At 41.7% G+C, this 16,216-nt stretch overlaps 2 protein-coding genes across 2 annotated transcripts in view; both read left to right on the forward strand.

Moving 5' to 3' along the window:
• The first annotated feature begins 973 nt into the window (after positions 1 to 973).
• Positions 974 to 16,216, forward strand: part of MRPS6 (mitochondrial ribosomal protein S6) — a 66,313-nt gene continuing 51,070 nt past the window's right edge. The window contains exon 1 of the mRNA XM_030914291.1: positions 974 to 1,192. Coding sequence (XP_030770151.1) covers positions 1,148 to 1,192 — 45 coding nt within the window. The 5' untranslated portion in view covers positions 974 to 1,147. The remainder of the gene's footprint in view (positions 1,193 to 16,216) is intronic.
• SLC5A3 (solute carrier family 5 member 3) overlaps positions 1,059 to 16,216 on the forward strand; it is a 28,620-nt gene continuing 13,462 nt past the window's right edge. Inside the window, exon 1 of the mRNA XM_030914290.1 lies at positions 1,059 to 1,192. The gene's annotated coding sequence lies outside the window, so the exon portion shown is untranslated. The remainder of the gene's footprint in view (positions 1,193 to 16,216) is intronic.

The following is a 16,216-nucleotide window of genomic DNA, read 5'->3' on the forward strand; positions in this document are numbered from 1 at the left end:
TGCAGAGCCACTGGTTGGAGGGCGGAGAACCGTTTGAGTGTAAAGGGATGGGAAGTGCAGAAGGCACGCCCCCCGCCCACCGCAGATACTTGCTAAAGGGTCTCCCAAGCACTCAGCCTAGCCTTTAAGTGAAAGCTGAGCAAACATTTAAAGAAATTAGAGTTAAGGTGTTTGCCTGCCCTCGGCTACAACACGTGGGGACAGGTCAGGCGCACACCACAAATGCCCATATCGCGCCTGTGTGTACCAGGCACCGTCCTCGGAGGTTTACGTGCATCAACTCACTCAAAGCATCGGGTCCCCACTTTCAGCACAGGCAGCCGGCCCAAGGTCACGCAGCGCCAAGGGACTGAATCAGACCCGAGCCCGGGCGCCGCGGCCCACGGCCTGTGCCGGCGCGCCCCTCGCCGGGTAAGGGGCCTGGTCAGCCGCGCCAGACCTGAGGGTTGTGATTGGAGGCGCGAGCGTCACCCCTCCACCGACCCCGAGCAGGAATGTTCCAGAACTCCCGCGAGCAGCCGTTGGCCGCAGAGCCCCCGGGCTGGCCGCGACCCCGCCTTCCACCGGGAAGGTCCCTAGTGCCGGGGAGTCGCGGGCGAGGGGCGCGCGCACGGACGAGACCGCACCGCAGCGCACGCGCACTGGCGGGCACTCACTCTCCCGCCGCCCGGGAGGAGAAGGAAGGCATAGAAAGTTCCAGCCGGTTCGAGAGCTAGGTAGCAGGCATGGCGGGAGGCGGGTAGGAGGAGGCAGGGTCGCGAGGGGGCGTGCGGCCGCCGCGAGCGGCTCTGGGCCGAGTCTGCAGCGCCCCCCCAGCCGCGGGAGGCGGGCTGGGCTGGGGTCGGGACGGGGGCGGTGCGGCGGGTGCGGGGCTGCGGAGGGGGCGTGGCGGCTGCCCGCGGGCGTAGAGGGGGCGGGGCGGCGGCTGGGCGCGCGGGCGGGGCGGGGCGCGCCGAGGGGGCGTGGCGCGGCGTCTGCGCAGCTGCCAGCGCCTTTAAGCCTGGGCTCCCGCGGCCGGAGCGTGCTTTCGCCGCCTGGGAGCCGTCCGGGCGGGCAGTCTTTAGGTTCCCCACTGTCCCCGTCGTCCCGCCCCTTCGCGTCCCGGGAACCGGCTCGCTTCTGAGCCGCACTCGCCGATCCTCCAGGCATGCCCCGCTACGAGCTGGCTTTAATCCTGAAAGCCATGCAGCGGGTAAGTGACCTTCCCTCAGAGCCGGTCTTCCCGCGCGGGCGCCCCCGCTGCCGCTAGGCCGCCGTCCCCCGCGCGCCCTGGCCGCGGGACCCCGGGCCTTCCTGCACTCCTGGGAGGAGGCCGGGGCGGCGGGCGGGCGGCGGGCGTCCGCGGGGAGGGGGCGCGCGTGGGCCGGCCGGGCTCGGCCGCGTGCGCGCGGGAGGCGGGGGTGTGCCTGTGCGTGTGCGCGGTCCGGGAGGGTGTGCCTCGCAAGCGGCCGGGCGGGGGCGGGGCGGCCCAAGCGGGGCGGGGCGGCCCTAGCGGGCCCCGACCCCGATCCAGGCGCCGGCCCTCGGGAGTCCAGTGGAAGGTCCACGGGAGGACACGCGCGAGCGCCCAGCCCGGCTCCGGCCCGTCCCCGCCAGTCGTGAAGCTGCCTCGTCGCCGGCCCCGCCGCCGCCTGCTGCGTCCCGCTCCCGCCGCCTGCCGGCCTCCGCCGCCCGCCTCCACTCTAGCGCCCGCCGGCCGCCCGGAACGTCCGCGCCCAATAAAGCGTTCCTCCAAAGCGTGTTTGTGCAGTCGTCTGTATCCCCGCCTCTTGCAGTCGCTCTCATGTTAAAAAAAAATCTTTTACTTTTCTTTTTCTGACTTCAGCGAAAATCCCGCTCCCGGTGCCCTTAGCCCAGTTTCATTCATCCAAATTGTGGCCTTTCTTGCGCCTCCAGAAGACTCTATATTCCCCCTGCTTTTGATTGATCTTGAGGTAGATGATTTCAGGTTTGGAGGGATGCTAAGCGAACCAGCAGCCCGTTCCCTTCAGGTGACGGCGTGGCCAAGGACAGGGGCCCGCGGCCCGGAGGCAGCTCACTTCGTCCTCTGTCCTGGGTCATGTACTCCTCAAGTCGTCGCCGAAATCCCCATTCTCCCGTGAATTCGGAATTCGGTAACGTAGTTTGGTGTATGGTTTTGTTTTTTCTTCCACCAGGTGTAATAAACAAAAATCATTGTACCACGTCCGAACTTTGGAAGCACAGCTTCCTACAGCGCTAGAGGGGTGGACGAATTTTTACGTTTGAATCAGTCTCTGGGTCAATTGCGAGGAGTATTACCAAGTTTGATTGAACTTAAGCTCAATTGACAAACTAACAATCACGGAGCGTCGGGAGATTGTTAGAAGTGTGCTTTGCATACTGTTAACTGGGAAAGGACTCGAGTGCCTTTCTATCAGGTCCAGACAGCCTGGCCAGGCATGCCATTGTGTCCCCCAGCTTGTTCTTCATGGATTTGGGAGAAGTTAAGATTGTATTGTTCAACCTCTTGAATATCCCTCTTGGTCCTCCTCCTCCCTTACCGGGATATGTAACTCGGAAAGGATAGGAGCAGTGAAAACAACATTATTAAAAGGGTAGATTTTTAATTAGGTGGAAGTTGTTTAAGCCCTCCCTTTAACCTATGTGTTTTAGGAAGTGTAGAACCTGGGAAATTTGTTACTGAAATTCCTTTTGTTTACACTTTCCTTGTCTTGGGGAGGTAGCAGGTGATACCGAGAGGTAACCTGTAGGCATAATATTTGCGCATTCTGTAACCCTTTGAAACCTTTGAAATGAAGACTTGCCCTACCCTTTGTTTTTGCCATAGTTGCCAGTTATCTTGGTTAACATAGCTACAAGTATAGGTTAAATGTATTTCTTTTACTATACTTTTTTATGTCCTATAATAACATAGCCTTTGGATGTGGAGCACCCATTTTTTACTCTAGTTCAGATCAACCGAGTGTAATTTGGTTAAAATAATAAATAACCTTCCTCGTAAATCTTCCGCATGAGGGAAAGGGGCAAAAAAAAAAAAAAAAAAAAAAACCCTAGAAAGTAGGTAATAAAGGTGAACTGCCTCTTGGAGAAAGAGGCCCCATGGCAGTAGATGGAAGGCTGTAACAATGGTGACTTTTGTACAATGGTGAAGTTATGTTGAGATCCTTGACCTAAATAAAGTAATATTAAACAACAGTTTCTCACTTATTTGTTCAAAAACCTATCTGTAGCTTGTAAATGTGTCACAAACAAAGACTTCCAGGTTTTAGACCAGTTTACTTGCTTTCAGTTTAGGAAAATAGGATTCTAAAATAGGATGACTATTTGGGGGGAAACGGATTTAAAAAGTTAACTCTAGGCTTATGAAATGAAAAATGTGACTGTGAGTTTGCACACCGGTAGCAGGCCCTGGAGAAAGCACAGTTTTAACCTGAGGCACTTTGGGCTTCTGTTGCAAGAACGGTATTACTGAAGCTCCTCAGTTCTAAGTTGCATATATTTCACGTTTTTAGATTCTTAGATGTACCTCTTTATCCCTTTAATATGATGGATTTTCCTTTCCTCCTCCAAATCATTTATGCATCTTGGAATTGAGGAAATGCTGTGTTAGGCAACTTTAACAGCGGATATGGAAGTTAAGAGGCTATAGTTTTTCCAGCTTTTGGACTCCCAGAGCTGCTCTCCCGTTTCTTGTCTGTGGTACTCAGCCTGGAGAGCATTCTTAGTCTGTTTGGAGAATATTAACTCCTCCCTGTCCTCGTTACTTTTTTTTGACCCTAGCTTGACTCCTTTAAATTGAGCTTACTAAATTTTAAAATTTAAAATACAGATCATGTGTTGGTTCTCACAGTATCTGCATTGTAGCAAAGTCAATTGCGGGAACCCCCATTGAAAGATTTCAGAGTGTATTATGTAGAATAAGTCCTATTGAACTATACAATTGTACAATTAGTCACCCAGAAATTCCAATACTATGTTTTTCTCAGTTTGCAAGTGGGAGTTGATTATGAGTATCTACTTTTGTACTTCCAAGTTTGGGCATTTATGAATGATGATACTAGTCTTTCTAAGAAGACATTTATTTGCAGGTACCATTAAGCTTGATTTTTAAAAAATATGTGTACATAAAATTATTTCTGTTTTATATATATCCCTACTTTAGCGTGAGAAGTAGGTAAAAGTGTGGTTAAATTCTGAAACATGACAGTAAAGTGATGGATGTTGTGAAACGAGGCCTTTAAAGGTGACAAGCAATTTGAAAAACTAGTTGTTTAAACCAGTCTTAGACCATATTTATAGAAGAGTCTCCAGAATAAAAAGATTTCAAAAGTCCTGTTACACCCATACCAGATACCTTCAAGAGAGTTTTATTTATTTCTGGAAAACACAGTATTCAAAGACTGTAATGTGAAAGGACATAGTCACAAAGGAGAGACCAAGGCTGCAGTCCCAGATAGCCTCACTTCAGTGTGAGGAAGACCTTCTCTGACAATGGAAAAAGAAATGGATTGTCTGTGAGATGGTGAGGTCTAGATCCACCTCTACCCTGCCCTCCTGCAATGAGAACTTTGAGGTAGATGAGGAGAAGGGGTCATACATTTGGTGAGGGAGTTTTCTTGAGAGTGGGAAAATGGTTGAAGCCCTTTGGTTTCACTTGATAATTAGATTTTAAAGGTTGGTGATAATTAGATTTTAAAAGTTAGGTAAAAGACTGAAGTGCCAATACGTGAATGGTAAAGCCACATACTGTGTAATGTAGAGGAGTTTAGGAGAAAAGGAAACTTTGTAGACACTTTTTATGCCTTGGGTATACAGGAAGAAGAAATTTGAGGAAAGCTGTGCAATACATATGTATTCTTTGGTTACTTACTTTGTGAACGCTAATTACTTCTCATGCCCTTTGCCCAGAAGGTGTTCACAGTTGGCATATTTAGATTATCAAAGTCCTGGGATAATACTTTTCCTGAAATCTTCTCATTGGTGTTCAGGAATTTTTACGTGAAGAATTAAAGGTTAATGGCTTAATAATTAGTTCACTTGCTAAATGATTGCATGTACAATAAGACAGCATTTATATATATCCTCATATTTTTCTAATAGGAATAAAGAAGATAACTATTTTGGAAATCTTAAGTTCTTGTTAAACAGATTAGTAATTTTTATGTTTAATACTCAACACAGATTATGTTTTACATTAAGATAACTCATTGAAATAGTACTTTGTAGGGTAAGGAGTTGTATGTAATCTGAGTTTAAGTTCTGACTTGGTTTAATTGAAATAAAGAAAAGTATAATAATCAGTTCCTAAAATGTAGAAAACCCTTGGTTTTCTGGTAGAGTGATGAAGAGTTTTTCTCTAAACTAGCAAGCCTTTTTTGATTAGAACACCTGGCAAAAGTTTTGTATTTGTTGTAGAGTTCTATTCAAGTTAGGATGTTCTGAAAGTAATGCCTGTATGTTAGATACCTTTTGGAGATGGAGGGTGCTAATAAACTCATGTATGAGTCAGGTCAACCCTAGGTCCTTGTAGCTTGCTTAGCTTGCTTGGCAACCATTTGCAAACTAGGAAATAGTGAAGTTTCTGCTGTGTGTTGGTGGGAGACATCAGTTCAAACCGAAACATCTAGCTGTCAAGTGGTCTTTTTTTTCTTCCCATGGGCCCTCCCTAAACAGCTTAGCCTTGTATCTTTAATAATCTCTTTGTGTTTTATCTGCTTGAAACCAGGCAACTTAAAATAGTTACCCAGTAATGGAAGACTTGACCCTGTGAACAATGTTATACTTTGATTTGGTATTAAATTTTCTTGGGTTACAGCTTATTGCCGCAGCAAACTATTGAAGAAGGAAGGAGTCCTGTTCCTGCCCCTGAGCTACAGCTAAGGTACAAGGAATGGCTTGGGGGTAAGGAGTCCTTCCGCAGCAGATATGGTTTGTATGTATGAAGACTGCTTGTCAGAAGTTGACATTCTGCACTAATTTTTTTTCTTAATTCATGACTCATACATTCAATACTGATGTTTCCAGATTTTAAAAATCTAGGTTATATCTAGTATTGTATGCAGACTACTATTGAATCTTCTAACCTTTTAGATTATAAAATCAGTTTCAAGAAAATTAAAGAGTTGAAAAGCAATGACTGGGAAATTCTGAAGTAATATTTTTCATCTAGTGTCTTGCTGTGTTTCTACTACTGCATGTTTAACTCATCTAAAAGAAACCTGGAATACCAGAACGGGATTTAACATCAAGGTGGAAGGAAGGGTAGAGAACACATGATAAAATACTGTGTGATTACTCATGTTATAAAAAGCTGTTGCTATTTAATTATCAAACTTTTCCTGTTTCATGTTCTTAGCTTTGGTTAGAATTTCCAATATACTCATGAGTTTATCTGTTTTTAGTGGAAGGCAGTATTTTTGAGACACGTGTTATCAACACATGTAGTTACCTCTTAGGGGAATCCTTATTTAAGGAATTAGTCAAATTAATGAATGGTAAGTTATCAATTTGTCTAAAGGAAGAACTACCCTTGGGTTTGGAAAGTGACAGTTAATTCAGCCTCTTATCCTTTTTGTTGCTCTGAAATTAGAGCAGGGGTTGGCAGCCTGTGGCTTTCAGGCCAGATCTCACCTGTCACCTGTGTTTTTATGGCTTGTGAAGTAGGAAAAGATTTTACAGTTAAATAGGTGGGAAAAAACCAGCAATACTTTATGACATTTGAATTTCATAAAACTTTCACTTTTCAGAGTCCATAAGTAAAGTTACATTGGAACATGACCCTGTCTTTTGTTTATATTTATTATCTGGTCCTTTACAGAAGAAATGTGGCAGCCCCTGATTTAGAGTGTATAGACACAATTTTCTAGGTGCAACATTTTTGGCTTCTTATGGTGCTGTTTTCTGATGTTACTCCCCTGATTTCTCCCTTCTTCTTCTTCTTCTTTTTTTTTTTTTCGGACGGAGTCTTGCTCTGTTGCCAGGCTGGAGTGCAGTGCAACCTCTGCCTCCTGGGTTCAAATGATTCTCGTATCTCAGCCTCCTGAGTAGCTGGGATTTACAGGCACGTGCCACCAGACCCAGCTAATTTTTTGTATTTTTTTTGTTTGTTTGAAGTAGAGACAGGGTTTTACCATGTTGGCCGGGATGGACTTAGTCTGACCTCGTGATCCATCTGCTTTGGCCTCCCAAAGTGCTGGGATTACAGGCCCTGTTCTCTTTATGTACAATTCCTTTAACCTTCATGTGGGTGATTTGCTGCCTTTTTTAACAAGCTGACAACTCTGGCATTTCCTTTTGTCTTCTGTGCTGGTTAAGGTCTCCTGGGTATCCCCTTGGCACTGCAAACTCAGTATGGTTAAAAACTTAAATGTATTGCCTATCCCCAAAGTTGCCTCTGTTATTGCTGATTTCTGTTTATCACTTCTCTGTCTTCTGTCATCTGAGCCTGAACAAATCCAGTTCTTTCTTTTCCTGTAGTCTCAATCACATACAGTCTTCTCTGCCCTAGTTGAACTGCTCATGGTTGTTTCTTCCTTAGACTCTTGCAGTTTCTTAGCTGGTCTCCTGACATACTACTGAGGGGAGGACAGCTAATACCTGTAAATACACTTGTAATGCAAATATGTGTCCCTGAGATACTTTAAAACACCTAAATAGGTGCACTTTTAACAAGGAAATAGTGGAAAGCATTGTTAAGTGATGGCTTTCTGATTCCCATACTAATTGATTGTATCAACCTTGTTGCTGAATTACTGCATACTTCTCATTTTCAAATACATGCAGCATGAAGTCGCATCTGAGGCTGCCTCAGATATGACTCCCAACTTATATTTTTAACCTCATCCTCCAGTTTTTTTTCCAAACTATTTTATATGCCCAGTAAACAAAGTTGTGCAGATTCTTATACCATTCACTTTTATTTTCTTTGGTGCTGGCATCTTGCTGTTTTTCTGTTTGGAATGCCCTCCGTTTCCACAATACCCCACCACCGCCATGAAAAACCAGTCTCATATTCTTCCAAGTTCATTTTAACTCGTTTGGTACATTAAACAAATGTCAAGGGCCTGCACCATTAGGAGTATAGACTAATTTTTGCTTTGGTTGCATGAGTCTCATCACGTCTCCTATCACATGGATCACTTTCTACTTTGTATTACAATTAATTGGTGAATGTGTTTTACCTCCTTTGCTAGATTACAAATTCTTGAGAGTTGAGTCTTTCATTTCTGTTCTGCTATGTTTTGCATATATGGTAGATACTTACTAAGCTGCCTTGAGGGGTTACTACTCTTATCTCTCTAAAATAGTTATTTGCTATGATACAGCGTGTTGACCTCAGGCTAATAGTTTGCTTACAAGTCAGTGCACTTTGCTCACGCTGGTGAGTTGTATGTCTACCAGAAGTTGTACTGATTTCCAAGACTGTTTTATGACAGATAATCTTGTTTCTATAAAATAATTTAAATATCATGTGAGCTGATGAAATGAGTGCGAACCTTTGTTTCCTGAAAACCAAGTTGGATTCTTTGGGAAGACTTGATAAAAGGTGAGTCATTAAAATAATGGCTGTAGAATTAGATATGGCTGAATAACTCAAAGTTTGGGAGGAAAAATAACAATAGGAGGATTCTGTATGTGGAGTGTTTTACAAGGATCTTTTAAAACTTTCCATTTTAATGAAGCTGAAACTGGAAATTGTAGATAATGCCATTTATAGATGTTGCTTAGATCAAGCAGAAGGAACTGAAATCATCAGGGAACTCCAAGTCATCGATTCCATTCTCCTAGTGCTTGTCATGACCCCCATATTGAGGTTGGCAAATGAATGTATGTTTGTGTGTTAAATAAAATACTTAATAAAATACTTAAGGTACGTATATATGGTTTTATGACTGGATATGGCTTTGGGTATAAAGGCTTCTGCTTTATAGAAAAGAGCTGATTTTTAAATTTTCTATTATAAATGAGTAGAAAAACCTTGTAAGATCTGAAATGAAGATACTGGATGTGTTACCATAGCATAAACAAAAGACTGGCATTGGGAGACTAGAAGGAGCTTTAGAAGCAGCTGGGACTGGGTTTTAGATTCTAGCACCTACTTCCTAAGGACTTTAACCTTTTGGATCCCCAGTTCCTTCTTCGTAAAATGGAAGTAATTCATTTGGGAGGGCATTTGAAGATAAAAGTGGTTATGTGACCTTAGAGGTAGTTAAGTGTAGTTCTGTCATTAAAGTAGCTTTGTGATCTCAGGCAAGTTGCTGTGAACTTCATTGCCAAGTTTTTCATTATTCCCAGTTTGTTAATGAAACTCCAAAAGATAAAAGTTATTGTTATAGCTAAGTTTATTTCATCAGAATCCCAAACTAGATCAAACCTGAAAAACAGTTCTTGCTCAGTAAATGTTTGAATTAGTGGTATTGGTACGTACTACTCTGCTCCCATCTATTATTGCCGTGAGGGGTATAGGACTGGTTTTGCCAGCTTTTTTTCTCTCTTCCTACTACCAGCCAGAAATCCAGATTTTATAGGAAATCTGTGTGTGTGTGGTTTTGTTTTGTTTTGTTTTTAAGATGTTGCCAACTAATTGAAGAATACGTAGATACCATGGATCAAATGTAATGTATCTGTGGGTTAGGTTGGCTCTCATTTTGTAATCTAGATAATTCAGATAATTAGCTGTAGGTAGCCTGTAAACCTCTTAGCATCTGTGTTGACAAAGCCCACCTTGTTAATTGGTCACTGGTTTACAATAGGACTAATTTCAGTGATGGCAGCCACATTCAATTCTTAAAAGTAGTATCTATAGTTATGGATTGTTGGGTTGTATATTTCCATTTAGGCTAAAATGTACATGTAGGCTTCAGAGCTGCACCGTGTCATCTGTCAGGGAGTGATATTCACAGTCCACTTTTTCTTTCAGTGTCTGAGTGATTGCTTATTTTAGGCATGTATTAGTACAATTTGATTTGTACGCATTGTATTAACCTCTTAGGTGTTTGAAATACTATTGTCATGCAAAGATTACTTTGTTGTCTAGAAAATACTTTTTTTGCTCCAAGTATATCTGTGGAATTAAAAATAGTTTACTCATGATCCTTGGAAAATAGTATTACCATGAAAAAAATTCAGGTGCTCTCTTAGTAAAGAGTATAGCGCAGGGACGTGATGACATTTTTATTTTTGACCAGGCTTTGTGTTTCCATGAAATAGAAGCCAAGTTATTACCTTGAATAGCCTTACTTTTTTTGTCTTTTGTTTCTTTCCCTCCCACTCCAGATAGATAACATCAAATTGCAAATAAAACGAACCCAGGTTGTTCTTACCTGCCTTTTGGCCCATGGTATAATTGACTTGTTTTGCTTTCCCTTCCAATCATTTTTACTATGATTACAGTCCCAGGTAAGGGAATTTCTATCCACTTTGGGCATACCTCAGTAGAGGTTGGTGTAGATGAAATTGCAAGTGAAAGCACAGACTTAGCAAAACTTTCTTTATTGCAGCCCTCAATCCTCATAAACTGGCATTTTTCTGCTTCTGTCCCAGAATCGAGAATTCCTGGTTTTGTCTTTGTTTAGACTTAAGTTTTTAAAAGTTTCTCTGTAACACCTCCCCTGGTGGTTAAGTGGTTTAATTTTGTCAGCTGAAGAAACCAAGTGCAGTTATAGTAGCCAGGTTGCTGTGGATATAATCCAGTTTGAGAAAATTATCATTGTGGTAATCAGAAGTGCAGTGTTGTGGTTGCATTTCAGCTGCTGGGAAGATGCTCCTGCAAATCCGTGTGTCGTCTTTGCTTCCATTAGAAAGGTGCAGAATCAGTATAAGTTCCAGATATCTGCTCCCTTTTCATTTTGTGCTCAGATGCCCTATGTATGAATTCTGAATATAAAATATCTGTTCAGTCTGGTTTTGATTCAGATTTAAGGTGAATTTCTGTTGCTCAGTTGAAAAGCTAAATTTGAGAGTAGGCTCTGTCAGGCATGTTGTAGGAAAAGTGTATGGCACTGAAGTGTGTGGTTTTGTTTTTTAACTGCTTGACACTGTTAAGTAAGCAAATGACCCAGTCATGGGTTGTTTTGATTGCCATTCTTCTGTTGGTGTACTGCTTGCCTTCTGTTTTGTTAATAGTCATATGAGAAAACAGTTGTATGAAGTATAGTGTCTTGAAGCTTTAAGACACCAGGTTTCCATTGGGGAGTCTGTCTCGCAGACTTTGGTAGCATTATTGGTCTCTTGGGAATGCCGTTCTCATGTGTGGACTAAGTAAGGGCTAGGAGTTTTTGCAAATTTTGTGTGTGTAAGAAGATTGAAGAAAACATTTTTCCTAATGTCATTTTCTTACGTATTTTATCTGATTAGGATGGACTCATTGGAAACTGTTGATAATTTGAAGATTTCCTATCAACTGGCATCCAAAGAAAACAGTTGTGACCCTATTTCCCTGGATTTTTATATCCCTCTACTTGTCCTATGTTTGCAGTATAAGAGGAAAATCCAGCTGCCTTTATAATCTAGAATACCATGTTTCTGTTTTTATTTCTTAGGGTTAATTCAGGGCATAATTTCTACCAGTCCCTCCAAATACTGTTAAAGTTACCCTATTTGTGGTCTTACTTCTTATTTCTTGAGTGTTATATTCTCCAAACATTAGAGAAAATTAGAAGGTTTTAAAGTTTTCCAACTAAAAAGTATCTTTCAGGGCAAATACCCCAATTTCTGAATCTTCTGTTTATAACTTGGGCTGGAGAATTATAATCTGGTCTACCAGGAAGATGCTTGTGCTTAGGTTTTCTGCCTTACTCACATGGAAAGATGAGTAGAAACTATTTCCTTCTAGAAACAGTTTTTTTCTAGAAACATAAAATTGGAACCAAGTAGGCGGAGAACAGAAAAAAACACAAAGTTGACCTGGTAGGATGTTTTACCTCTATAAACCTTAAAAGTTGCTAGCCTTTGAGGGAGGCTGGATGAGTTGATAATAATACCTAACCTTAGCAGCTGATTGAAGTAGGGGTGCAGGGGTTATGTAGGTGTGTATGTATTTAAGATATGTATACACACATATATGCATATTATACACACACACATATATACAATTCTCTTGAATCCTCAGCCATCTTAAGGTTAGGTAGAGTGATTTACATTTTACAAGTGGAAAAACTGAAGAATTAAAACACAGACTTGGACATTGTATTGTACCCATCGCTCAGCTTCAACTGTTAATTTTCGGTCTCCTCATCTCTGTTTTCTTTATCTTAAAATTTTTTCATTAATTTCCCTTGGCTAACGTGACTAAAAAAAATTGAAACTGTAAGAGCAGTTCATTTAACACTTGTATGATTTTTGCCTAGATCACTAATTGTTAGAATATGCGTTATTTTATCTTTTTTTAATCTGCATTATTTTGAGAGTTGCAGACATCTTGACATACCTTTCTTAGGAATAAGGGCCTTCTTCCTGACCACAACATAGCCATCACATTCAAAATTGACATTGATATGATACTACCACCAGATACTCAATTCATACTGAAATTTACAGTATTCTTCCAGTAATAGTTTTTAGTGTTTTAATTCAGTATTCAATCAAGGATCATTTATTTACTTGTTTAGTCTCCTTGAACAGTTCCAAAGCCTTTGTCATTAATAACAGTGGCACTTAGAGGAGTTTTGGAGTCCAGGCCTACTGTTTTGCAGGATCCCTCACTTTGGAGTTGACTGTAGTTGGTTTTCATGATTAGAGTTAGATTAGACATTGTTGACATGAATGAATATTCTATAGAGATGTCAGTGCATCACATCGGGAGGCATACCGCTTTGTTAAGCAGTCATTTGGTTAGGTGACATTCACCAGAATGCGCCATTGTAAATGTACCTTATTTCCCTTTTGTATTAAATGATCTATGGAGTAACAAACTTGAGTCTGAATATTTTGTTCTCCAACAATATTCCATTGGTTTTAGCATCTGTTGGTGACTGAATCAGTTATTACAGGAGTACTTTAAAGCAAACCTAGATACATCATTTCACCTGTAAGTAATTAGTATGTAAGAAATAAGGACTTTTAAACAACTGTAGTGCCTTTATCACACCTAACTACGATTCCTTAACACCTAATGTTCGTGTTCAGATTCCCTGAATTGTCTAAAGTGTCTCTGCAGTTTTGGTTGACTCTGAATCTAAACAAGGTCCACAAGTTATGTTTACTTGATGACCTTAAGTCTCTTATTCTGTAACAGCTTCCCCCACTCTTTACCTTTCCGGATTTGGCTGATCACTTACGCTGTTTATGTATATTCTTCTATTCCAGGTAATTTCTCTGGACCCATAGGTAGAAATTTGATTAGACTCAGCTTTTGTTTTGTAAGAGCACTTAAGTGGTCTTGGGAGGGATAGATCACATCAAGAGGGACACATGTCTGCATTTTAGAGAAAAGATTAATTCTTGGTGTGGGTACAGATATTATCAGCCTCATCCATCCATTTTGAAGTCTCCCAGCAGCCTTTCTTCTGAAGGTTGTAGCATCCCTGTACTCATAGCCTGGGTGCATTACTTCAGGGCTTACCGGTGGTGATTTTTCTCATTACATTAGTCCTTTTGCATCAGTTAGCTGGATTTTATCTGACTTACGTTTATTTGTAGGTTTTGTGTGTGTGTATGTCTTCCTGAAAAGTGTTGTAAAAGGATGCATTCTTCATCTTTATTTCAGAAAGGATGTTCATGAACTCCCGTAGTGATCCTCTCAGATGTCCTCAGTTTTCTCATTTGTAAATTGTGAATCATTATTGTGTCTGCCTCTTGGGGTTTTTGTGAGGATTAGATGAGCTCAAACATGTAGTGTGAAAATAGTGGTTGGCACATGGTGTTTGGTAAATGCTAGTTACTAAGATAACTTCTTTAGTTTTGTGGGAACTGAACCCAACTGTAATGGAGAGGTAGAAGAGGGAGTTCTTCATGAGTTCACATCAGGGTGCTTGGGTTTCTGTTGGGTGAGCTGAAGGGAATTGTTGCTTGCCAGCACTGACCTGCTCTTTCAGCTGTGTGGAAACAATTGCCAGACAGACACGCACAGGAAAGGTCTGCACATATCACTGCACACTAGGAGGTGGATGTTGACAATTGCAGCAGTAAAACTCGAAACATATTCCACAGTGGAGTTAGCACAGTGAAGGGAAGTGGACCAGTGTGGTGGTAGGTGGTAGGTTGAGGGAGATGGTGGCTCTAGATACAGGTTTTTACTATGTCATAGTCCACTTAGATTTTTATCTGAATGAATGTATTTGCCTAGTCCAGTTTGCCTTGTCATTCCACATACCCTCAACTGGAGCTATTTGAGATTGCAGATCACTGGTGGGGGAGGGAGGAGACTCTTTTTCCCTTTAGGCCTCTTTAATCTGCATCTCTTGTTGCTTAAAAAACCCACTGTCTATGGTAATATAGGATATTGGAAGTTTAGCAGTCTTGATGGTGAAGAACTTAGTTGTTAATATTTGATTTGTTTATTTAACAAACATTTGAGCACCTGTATTATGTAAGATGATGTTCTGGACACTAGGACACATCAGGGAACAACACAGAAAATTCTACCCTCATGGAGTTTACATACATGGTAGTGAGGAGACAGAAGAAACGTTTAAGTTTTATAGCATGTTAGGTGTTGAGTACTGTGGATAAATACAAAGTTGGAGAGGAGGCATTAAGATGGTCAGGGAAGTTAGTTTATGCAAAGACGTAAAAGAAGAAGAGACAAGTCTTGTGGAAATCTGGGGTTACAAAGTGTTGCCTGCATAGGAAATAGCCAGTCCCAGAGGCTAGTTTGGTCCATTGTGATGAAAGGGTTGACTGCTTGCTGTGCATATGCCCTGTAGTGGGCCAAGGGCAGAAGCATGGAGGCAAGAGGCCAGGACAGTGATCTGGGTGAGATGGATTGGTGATTTGAACCAAGGTGCTAGTAGTTGTCTTTGATTCTGGATGTATCTTAAGTAGAGCCAACAGGCTTTGCTGATGGATTGATTGCATGTGGGTTGAGGGAGAAAGTGAGCAGTCAAGGATGACTAAAATTTTTGGACTGAGCAATAGTGAGGATGAAGTTGCTATTCTGAGATGGGGAGGACTGAGAGTAGAACAGGTTTTTTGGGCAAAAGCAAATTATTTATAACCCTGAACAACAGGCAGCTACAACACTTCATCCATTAAGAGCAGTTGTCCATAGATTTTACTGTGAGAACCCTTGCATCTGTAGATTGTACAGCTAATTCTTTTTTTTAATGTTTTAAAGTTTTGGGAGTTGATAGATAAAGATTGGCTAAGATAGGATCCTATGGCCTGTGATGACTGGGTCAAGTATAGAATACGCCTTAAGACTTAACTCTTTTTTCCCCCTCTGGTGGAATGACTAACACTGATTAAAAAGAATGAAGGCAAAAAGCCTTGAACTTGGATGGTGAGAACATAGATGCGTCTGGTCTTACAGCTGACTCATCTGGGCTTTGCTGTATATGGAGCCTATGCCTGGGACTTCTTTTTGTTTTTAATCTCTTTGTTTTCTCCATACACATCCATTCATATGATCACACAAAGATTTCAACTGGTTTTTATCTTACATGCTGTTTGCAGTCTTACTCTGTTAACAGTTGTTACATACCCATCTTGGGTATTTTCAAGCACAACTTTTTAAACATGCATGATCTTTTATCAATATCGTTAATGTTTCTTCCTGTCAGTAATGTCCTTTTCATTGAAGGTAGTATTGCATAGTGATTAAAGGCAAAAGCTATTTAGACATACAGATGTGAGTGCACATCCTGGCTTTAACAGAGACAACTGTGGCCTGGAGTGAGTTACACTACCTCATGGCTTCAGTTTTCTCATCTATAAAATGGTCATAATAATTGTACTTATCTCCTGATTGTTAAAAGGATTAAAGTAATGCACATAAAACTAGACACAGTACCTAGATGGTGTTAGGACTTAGGTTAGTGTGTTTATTTTTTTTTAATTTCCATTATTTATAGTTCACTTATCTTTGATAAACAGTCTTTTACAAGCGGATAGTGTTGAGCCTCTTGAATTCTTCTCATTGAGTTACACAAATGTTTTGGTCGAGATTACATAGTAATAGGCATTACTGCTCTGTTATTTCACATTTTCTTTTCTTTTTGAGACAGGCTTGCTCTGTCGCCCAGGCTGGAGTGCAAAGGCATGATCTCAGCTCACTGCAACCTCCGCCTCTCTGGGT

The sequence above is a fragment of the Rhinopithecus roxellana genome, chromosome 13 (genome assembly GCF_007565055.1).
Source record: "Rhinopithecus roxellana isolate Shanxi Qingling chromosome 13, ASM756505v1, whole genome shotgun sequence".
Classification (NCBI taxonomy): Eukaryota; Metazoa; Chordata; class Mammalia; order Primates; family Cercopithecidae; genus Rhinopithecus; species Rhinopithecus roxellana.